Source organism: Capra hircus, chromosome 28 (assembly GCF_001704415.2).
Source record: "Capra hircus breed San Clemente chromosome 28, ASM170441v1, whole genome shotgun sequence".
Classification (NCBI taxonomy): Eukaryota; Metazoa; Chordata; class Mammalia; order Artiodactyla; family Bovidae; genus Capra; species Capra hircus.
The window spans coordinates 1,954,584-1,964,436 of record NC_030835.1 but is presented as its reverse complement, the minus strand read 5'-3'; the positions used below and the strand labels follow the sequence as shown (position 1 = coordinate 1,964,436).

The window sequence follows — 9,853 nt, the reverse complement described above, 5'->3', positions numbered from 1 at the left end:
ATGCCCAAGAACGCGCAGGTCATCGTGCGCTATGGGCCATACAGCTCAATCGGTCTGTCAGTGGAGCACCGCACCTATCGCCTGGAGGGCCTGCTAGGTAGGCAGCCGAGTGCCGAAGGGCCAGCCAAGGGCCAAAGGGCCATCCGACTGCATGGACTCAGGGGCACCCCCGCCTCTGAGCATCTGCGCAGGCTGTGCCCTCTGCCTAGGCTTCCTTCCTTCCTTTCTCTGGAAATCTTCCCTAAACCCCTGCTGCCTAGTATTAAGGGGAGAGCAGACATGCACGGTGAGCCCACTGGGTGCTGAGTAGTAAATTTCCCGAGGTTACATGCCTGCTTCGCACACTGGGAAACTGAGGATCAGGAGTATGGACTTTTCCAAGGTCACTTGGCTGGAAAATGGCAGAGAGTCTATTCCTCCATCTTTCGTCCATACAATACGCCTTTTCTGAGCGTCTGGTATTTGCTGGACACTCTTCCAGGTACTGAGGACACTCGGCGAACGAGACGCAGGACCCTGAAGTGCGTGTGTCCTTGTCGGCTACTAACTGTCAGCTGTGCCGTGCTTCTGGTAGAGCAGCATGATCACAGTGGGACCTCCCACTGGCCATAACTGGAGGGGAGAGGAGAGAGAACTAGAAAGACTTAGTTGCCTGAATTACATTTGAGTTGAGCTTTAAAGAATGAGGAGCTAACTAGGGAAAAGGAAGAAAGAGCATTCCAGGCAGGGGGACTGATGTCTGCAAAAGCTAGAAGCATGAACAAATGACCTGTGTCTTTGTTGAACTGATGAGAGGGTGAGGCTGGAGAGGTGGACAGAGGCCAGATCCAGCAGGCTGTATTGTATTAGGCAGGGGAATGAAGTTTTGGCTGCTGCAAGTAAGACAGATTAGAGGGGGCCAGGAATGGAAGCAGAGAGATAAGGGGTCCAAAGGAGAGAGAATAGTAGCTTGGGCCAGAACGGCCATAAAGGGGTGGTGGGTTAAAGTAAAAGTATTGGTGCTCCCTACGAGGATGGAGCTGGGAGGAGCAGGTCAGGAGGATGTGCTTCGGATCCAGCCAGTGTCTGGCTAGAAAACCCCAGAGTTCACAAAAACACTGCTTGAGCTAATAAAATCAGCATGGTTTAAGTATACAAAATCAACACACAAAAATCAGTTGTAATTCTATATCTAGCAATGAACAATCTGAAAAGGAAATTAACAACTCTATTTACAATAGCATCTAGAAGAACAAAACACATGTGAACAGATTTAACCAAGGAGGTGCAAATCTTATACACTGAAGACTACAGAAATTGCTAAAAGAAATGAGAGAAAACCAAAGTAAATGGGAAAATACACTGTGTGCGTGGATTGGAAGACTCAATAGTGCTGAGATGACGATACTTCCCAAAGTGGTATACAGATTCAGTGCAATTCATATCAAAATCTTGATGATGGTTTTTTTTGCAGAAATGGGAAAAGTCATTCTAAAATTTATAGGTGATTTCAAAGGATTGAGACTAGCCCAAACAATCTTGAGAAAGAACAAAGTTGGAAGTATCCCACTTGCTGATTTCATAACTTACTCAAAATTATAGTAATCAAAATAGTGTGATCCTATCATAAGGATAAGCACATAGAACAATGGAATAAAATCAAGAATCTAACAGTAAAACCGTCACATTTCCAGTCAACTGACTTTTGCCATCAGTGTCAGGACTCTTCAATGGGCAAATTTTTTATTCTTTAACAAACTTTACTGGAAAAACTGGATGTCCACATGAATATCTTTCGAATAAAATTAGACGTTTTTATACCATATTTAAAAACTGACTCCAAACAGATCAGAGGTCTAAATTTGGAAACTAAAAAACTCTTAGAGGAAAGCATAAGGGCAAATCCGAATGACCTTAGATTTGTCCAGTATTTCTTAAACAGCAAAGCATCGGTAACAAAAGAAAAAATAAAACAACTGAGCTTCATTACAGTTGAAAACTTTTGTGCATCAAAGAACAATACTAAGAAAGTAAAAAAGAAAATCTAGAATGGGGAAAAGATTTGCAGACATACGTCTGCAAGCAGGACCTCTCATTGTCGCTGGAAAGCTTCGTAGGCTTTCTAAACCAGCCTCCCTAGGACTCACCAGTCTCTCCTGCATTTTTCCATCTCAGTGCCTGGCAGTGCCGTTCTTTCACTTGAACCAAAAGCCCTGCAGGCCCCTTCCTCGCCTCCCTTTCCCTCACACCCACTTTCGTCTAGCGGCACATCCTGTTGGTTCTATCTTCAAAGCACCCTGCAGAATTCAGCCATGTCTTACCTTCCTTCCCACCACCCTCTGGCTCTTTGTCCAAGCCACTGTCAGTCACCTCCTGCCTGGGTCCCTGCCCTGGCCTCCTCACTGAGTCCCCTGTGACCACCTTGTCCGCTGTAGTCTGTTCTCAGCCCCAAAGCCAGGCGATGCCATTAAACCTGAGTGAGAGTCCGGCCCTTGCCTCCAAGAACACTCTGGTTGCTCTTAGCTCACTCAAGGGAGAAGCCAAAGGCTTACAGTGGGCAGCCAGGCCCCACGTGACCTCCCTAACCTCATTTCCTCCTTTTGCTGCTTAGCCTCTCCTCCTGTTCACTGTACTCCAGCCATATCAGCCTCCTCGCCGACCTTGAACACGACCTTGAACACACCTAGCCCACTTTTACCTTGGAGCTTGGAAGTACTCTACTTGGGAAGCTCTTTCTACACATTCCTGCCTGGTCTTTACTCGCTCAGCCTTCAGGTCTTTCTCAGAAGTCCCCTTCATGGGCAGCTGTTCCTCGAGCACCTCCACTGACAATGTCAGCACTTCCCTCTGTCTCCATCTTCTTTATCTCCCTTCCCTCCTCCGTTCTTTCTTCCTAGTGCTCATTAGTATCCAACATAACTCTGTTTCACCTATTTCTCTTGTTATCCTTCTCTCCTACCAGGATTCCAGGGTAGCAGGGATTTTTGTCTGTTCTATTCTCCACTGTGTCCTGGAGTCTGCAACTGTGCCTAGAATGTCTTGAGGATGGACAAATCTTAGTTAAAATGAACCTGCAGAGAGCTGAACACTGGAGCCACAGAAGGTGAGACTGTGGAGGAAACAAAGGAAAGCTGGAGCTGGGCGGACCACAGGACATGGGGCAGTGGTCCCGCTGAGGGGGTCAAAGACAGACAGCCTGGAGGCATAGGGTAAGATACGAATTTCAAGAGCAAATGGCAAACGGGCACCGCACTGTCAGCAGGAGTTACCTTTAGAAAAAGATGAATTCATGATTGATGAAGAACACAGAAAAAGAGTGTTCTCAGAGGCCTGTGATGGGAGGGGAAGTTGGCACAGTCACTTTGAAGGGCAGCCTGGCAGCGTCCTGAAACTTAACCACACACCGTGGAATCCAGCTGCTCCATCTCTCAGTTACATCGACATATAAAAGCTCACACACACACCTGGAAGCATGCCCAGGAACGTCTTCTGCATTCCTTGGTCATTGTGAAAAATTGGAAACGACCGGAAAAAGGAACGGCTAGATACATTGCGGTTCATCCATCACGTGAAACCCGCTATGGCAGATCTGTGCATACTGACAGGCTGGATCTCCACAGCACAGTGTTAAAAGAAGAAAGCATACTCCTGAATTTTACCTACACTATGAGCTCGCTTCCATTGAAAAAGACAAAGGGGGGAGGAAGTATTATAAGTGATTTTTAAATTTTTGTCCTTTATTTTCTGTAATTTTTAAGGTTTTTAAGAAATCAGTAGTCTGCATTACATTTACCATCTGATAAAACTGAGAGTTTAAAATACTTTTTAGCAGCCCGAGTATTTTAAGAAGCAAGGAAGCAGGTAGGTCTGAGCATCAGTCTGCTGGAAGGTTGTGGGGAAGAACTGTGTGAGTCATCAAATGTACTGATGGGTCTTTGCCCCTGACAGTTTAGGTTCCGAAGTGGGGCTGAGGCTACAGCCGCAGGAGGTGAGGGAGTGGGTGAAGATGAGGAAATAGACAGTCCAGGCAGCTATCCCCACAGTAGGGGAGGGGACGGAGTATTTTGAGAAAATTGAAGGGAGAATTTGTATGGTTGAAGGAGACTTGAGTACTGCAAGGTGTCAGCAGGTGGTTGATTTTTAAAGTTAGCTCTGTGTATCCCTGAATGGTAATTTATACAATTCTCTCAGCCAATATTTACTGAGGGCTGGTGACAAATTCCAAGGTGTTTACAGAAGCAAAACAAGGAGCATCTGCTCCCCTTTCTCTGTCCAGCACTCCCCCATCCCTTCAGACCCAACGAACATGGTGGCATAGTGCTTAAGGAACCCACCTGCCAACGCAGGAGACACAGGAGATGTGAGTTTGATCCCTGGGTCAGGAAGATCCTCTGGAGGAGGAAACGGCAACCCACACCAGTATGCTTGCCTGGAAAACCCATGGACTGGGGACCTTGGCAGGCTGCAGTCCACGGGGTACACAGAGAGTCAGACAGGACGGAGCACACAGGCCCACACAGCATCACACCGGGCACGGAGAGGTGCCTTTGCAGACCCGCGTCTGTAAAACCTGCCCCCAAGTTCTGTGTGTTTCTTTAAAGATCATAGTCCTCTATCATTTCCCGAAACCCTGCTGGCTTTGGAAATATGCCTGATCTCTCCTGAACTTACCCTGCCTTAAGCAATCTGAAATGTTTAGTTCTTTCTTTATTACCATGAATTATAAAAGCTCAGCAAATATGTCCTGACTACGGCCTCAAGACTGATAAAACTAAACCAACTCATACTTAACAAAGAGTGTTAATTTCCCTAGCCACGGTCACCCCTTGCCTGCTGTACTTAAGTCTGCCAGATGACCTGCTACAGAGGAAGAGACTCATGGGAATAGAATCCGTCCTTATTTAGCTGAGATGCTCTGGGTGCCATCCTCCTGTCCCTAGTTATGCGTTAACTGCCCTTGTTAATGGTCATTGACTTTGCGTCTGTGGTGAGCAGAGGAGGGGGAGAAGCCTGTTTGCTTGCCTTGACCTTCTAAATCATTTGTAGATGGCACAGTTCCGCCAGTATTGAGAAGAGGGAGGCTTTTCCATATCCCTCCAGTTCACCCAGCTCCCCCATGAAGAATGAGGTGCCACTTCAAAGAGTCAGGCTATCTGCAGGTGGCCTTACAGCTTCTGGTTGATTTATGCTGGAGTTTAGCCACTGCCTTTGCAAAGACTTTGTTGCGCAGAGTATATTTATCTGACCTTTCTTTGAATAGGCAACCATAGCAGCTCATAGGAAAAAAATGGGTTCTCCACGTAGAGAGGTGGCATTTGGATGAACTGCAGGAATTCTGGTCCTTCTCTGAGTTTGATCCCTTAAGCCTGTATTCGCTGCCCTCCTGCCAGGCTCAACACATCCTGGACTGTGGACTGGTGAGAGGCGGATGGGCATCCTGAGGATGAAGAGGCAATGTAGACTCCGAGGTGACTTATCCCTTTAATAAGACGCAGATTTATGTCCAAAGAGTCATTGGAGGTGTCCACTGCCATTATGAGTTTGTTTATTCAGTGAGCTGCATTAACAGGCCCCTCTCCGCCCCGGAGGAGGATGGATTCTGGTCAGTGAAGGAAAAAGAGCTTGATAAGGCAAATTGAAGAAGGACATGCTCTGTTACGGGGACTTCTTCCTGGGAGGCTTCATCTGCTCAGATATTGAGGCAGATGCCCATTCTTCAGCACTGCCCTCCACCTCCGTAGGGTGGGTTATTTGGTGGATCAAACCCTATGTCTTAGGTACACCTTGCGTGAAAAGAGTGCCGCTCTTCTCATAAAACGAACCCCAAATCCAGAGGTTCATGTGAGGCTCGGTCAGATGTGCCCTGCAGAGAGGGGACCGTGTCGGATTGTGGGGGCGGGGCACATCTTCCCAGTTCTCCTACAAAGCCTCTCATCCTTATCCTGTGGCCACAGGGGCCAGCCCCAGACAGAACCCACGCTCCTTCTCTCCAGAACCCCCAGGCTTGGAGGTTATTAGGAAAGAGATGGAGTGTAAGATGAGAGTGCAGAAGCTGTTTTGTTCCTGATTTTTTCCAATCAAATTGAACTACATGTCCTAGGAGTGTCTTCAGACAATGCACAACCAGGGTTGTGGAAACCAAATTTCCTCCCACCTACCAGTTTGCAGCTTCTCCCTCCCAGGCTGTGCCTCCCCTCTCCTGAGCAGGCACTGCCAGGGGGCATAGGACCCCCAGAAAACCACCTATAGACAGTTTTCATGCCTTTATGCCCTGGAAAATCCACTCGCTATTCCAAACTGGGCGGACGGCTTCATTTAAATAAGTCCCTGGTCCAAACTGAGCGCCTCCCTCCAAAGATGTTTAAGACGCTGAAATAGAATGCAGTAACACAAATATGCCACAGATGTGGGTGTTCTGTGCAGGGAGATATTAGCAGACACGAGGACAATTAGGGCCACCCCTGGGCGCCCAAGGGGCGCTATCTTGTTAATGGAGATCCTCGCTGAGTTGCTTGCTGAAGTTCCTTTCCAGAAGTGAAATTAAAATCACACAATCAAAATGTTCACAGTTGGGGCTGGATGTTCTTGAACTGATTGAAAGATGAAGAAGTGGACACGCCAACATTTTGAAACAGCAATTGTCTCTGTAATTAAATGCAATTAACTATCATAACTGTTAGCTTTTCTCCACATAGGCCTGATTGAAATGCTGAAACTTTGAAAAACATGCCCTCCTCCCATCTGATTTCTCTTTCCGTCCTCACCAAAATTCTCACAGACAGAGACTGCCAAGTGTGGTGATTCAGTGCACAAACTCCAACATGGAGGTGATAGTGTGAACATATCAGGACCTGGGGAGAAATGTGCTGGCGAAAACAGAGCTCCAGGCTGTCCCATGCACGCCATTTCTCCTAAGCCCATCTACCCTTGCATTTCCATAATAAAGAATAAGTTTTTTATAAAATAACCATTTTCCCATAGCTGATCTCTAGGGAAGGCGCTGTTGAATGTAATAACTAAAATGCAGATTCCAAAGAGAAGAATAAAAATGTAGTCCATCAACTTTGAAAACATTTTTTTTCTCATTATTATTAAAAAGCCTAGAATATGCTAAAAGAATTTTTTTCAAGTTTCTCATCATCTCACCAGAGAAATAACCACTGGATAGTTCCCTTTTTCCTAATAAATACACATACTTTCATTACACGGAATACATATTTTTAATACATCTTAAAATGTAACCCTGATTTTTTGCTTATATTACAAATATTTTTCTTGCTATTAAAAATTCATAGACATTTTTAAATGTCAAAATAAAATCTTATCATGTGCCTTTACCACCATTTACTTGACCATCTTATTATTGGGCATGTAAGTAATTCACAGTATCTCATCACTAATTGTGTAATAGTATATGCCTATAGAAAGGAGCTTACTGTTGTAAAGTCTGCCTGTATTTCTGATTTTATTTTTTGTAAGTGCAATTTCCTGGGTCAGAGATTAGAATCATTTTTTTAATTCTAATTTTTGAGGCATTTGAGACTTTTGACATTTACTTCCAAATTGCCCTCCAGAGAGGTGACCAACTGATATTTCCATTATCAGGATAAGAATTTACCTAATTTCCTATATCCCCTCCAACACTTGAGTATCACCTACTATGAGGAAGACTCAAAAACTCTTCCTAGAGAAAGCTCATAGTTTCACTGATCACGTGACTCTGGCACAGACCACAGCCCAAACTGAAATCTCTCAGGCCCCTGGCTGTGCTTCCCAGCAGAGCGGAGGGCATGTCAGGCTGTGCCAGGTGGGCGCCCACCAGGGAGGTTGAGTTACGGCCTTGAACAACTGGAGAGCAGGCCAGTCGTGGCCATCCGTGAAGACATCTGCACGTCGGGCCGCCTGTCCCCAGGGCGCCCACACCCTTCTCTGTCTTTTCCAGCTGTGCTGGCTGAAGATGGACACCAGGTCCTCCTGGAGAAGATCGAAGACTGGAACGTGGTAGAGCTCATGGTGAACGGAGAAGTTGTCTTCCGCTGCAACATCAAAGACCTGGAGTTTGGTAAGCCCTCCCACCCGCGTTTTGACCTGGAGTTTGGTAAGCCCTCCCACCCGCGTTTTGCTTCTCGAGGGCCCTTCCGTTCCTAGTTTAGTTGCCGCTGGGTTCTGCCCAGATTCAAGCTGGGTTCCCTTCCGAGTTTTAACTTCTTACTCTGTCGCGCACGAGTGGGTGCATCCTAAACCACACACAACAAAGGGCTTGATGCTCCGGGCTTCTTCACAGGACACCGAGAACAGAAGAGGGTTGGAAAGAAGATGAATCTTTAGCTCCAGACTACAAATGGGACTGTGCGCATTCAGGGAGAATAGGTTGTTTAGTGTTGTTGCTTTTCATTTTAATGATGTGCGTTTTATTATTACTTGCTTTGAAAATGGTTTTGGTTCCGTTTGACTGTTTTGTCCAGGCCGGCTAAGACAATTAGAGTCAATAAGCCGGCAGTGCGTGGCGTCATCAGCCGCAGTCTATGGGTTTCTTTGCCTCAGAGAGCTTTAGGCTTAGCAGGCTGGCATTGTGCATGCCTCACTCCACTCAAAGCCAAAGTTTTCCCACTACACTAATACTCTATTAAAGGCTAGTTAACGATTTACACGCCTGGAACCTTCAGAAGTGCTCTCCTAGTAGAAGCTGTGTGTGTGTCTTCTATGATGACATTGTAAAATGTATAAAGCTGGCTAAAAGAAAATTATATCTATGTCCCTAGGAGGTAGCGGTAAACTAGACCCACTGTGCAGAGAGGCCAGGACAGCTGTACTAAATGCCTACTGATCTCCTCGCGGGAACAGGCATCCCATGTCAACAGAAGCGCAGCTGCCTCCGGCCATTCTGCAGTTCAGACAAAAGCGGCCATTCCAGGCCTTGGACGCTGGGCTCAGACAAGACAACACCCCCTGTCTTTCAGCCTGCACAGCACAGGTTTCTCACCTGGCTGCAAGGAAACAGAGCCCACAAAAGTAATAAAACTTCACCATTCGCAGCATCTCTCAATCTCAACCCATAGGGAGAGTGAGCCCTCCAATATCAGGTACACGTTGAGCTGAAGGAAATAATAAAATGCAATCTAATAACAAGACGCCATCCCTTGCTAATAACGCAAAGTTGCCAGGAGCATCAGAGGCTCCGCTCTGCAGTAAGTGAAGAGCGAGGAAGTGATAAAATTAAAGATAAGGCAGGAGGGGGATGGTGGGTGGAGGACACTAGGCTTTGAGAAACTGAGAATCTGAACCAAAAGCTCACATCAGTATTTGGAAACCTGCCTATTCCTACAGGTTGACTTCTTGCTCCCAGGGGAATAATACTCAACATGCTAATATACAATCACCTAACGGAAAATATTTAGTTATTTTCCTTTAAAGCAAGCAAATGATCTCTGCCTTCTTTTGCATTAGCCAGACCCACAGGCTGGTCTGTAGAGGGCCCCAAAGAGGCCAGGACAGAAGGGGAAAGTCGCTCCCCATTCACTCTGGAGGAAAACAAAGTCGGTGAAATTAAAGAAGAGTTTTAGCTGTACAGGTCAGTGCCAAGCTCAGCCATGTCACAATGGTGTTCGTTTTCCTTTAGGCTCTATGTACCACCTGTAGCATGCATTCTCAGCTGTGGAGTAAAGGAGAGGGGAGAAATGTAGGCATTGATCTAATGATATTAAATGTGAGGTCATGGTAAGAAAGCGTCACTGGAGAAAGCCGGATACAGAAGACTCTGGGCACTGTGTTGAAAGAGAAGCGCTTTCAGGGCCTGCAATAGGCAGCAGCTGGCTCTGGGCACACATCCCACAGGGAGGCGGCTACCCTGCGCCCTACAGCCTCACTGCACCTG

The 9,853-nt window shown here is 46.5% G+C and overlaps 1 protein-coding gene across 1 annotated transcript; it reads left to right on the top strand.

The window, feature by feature from the left end:
- Positions 1 to 9,108, top strand: C28H10orf53 (chromosome 28 C10orf53 homolog). The gene is made up of 3 exons (XM_005699352.2): positions 1 to 97; positions 7,922 to 8,041; positions 8,742 to 9,108. Exons 1-3 carry the CDS (start codon positions 1 to 3, stop codon positions 8,804 to 8,806), a joined length of 282 nt encoding a protein of 93 aa, XP_005699409.1. The 3' UTR covers positions 8,807 to 9,108.

Bases quoted from the DNA above. Each gene is read 5' to 3' on its own strand.
- C28H10orf53 (XM_005699352.2), top strand. From the start codon at position 1: ATGCCCAAGAACGCGCAGGTCATCGTGCGCTATGGGCCATACAGCTCA. The intron at 98-7,921 runs GTAGGCAGCCGA...TGTCTTTTCCAG, and splicing joins TCGCCTGGAGGGCCTGCTAG to CTGTGCTGGCTGAAGATGGA. The intron at 8,042-8,741 runs GTAAGCCCTCCC...CTATGTCCCTAG, and splicing joins CATCAAAGACCTGGAGTTTG to GAGGTAGCGGTAAACTAGAC.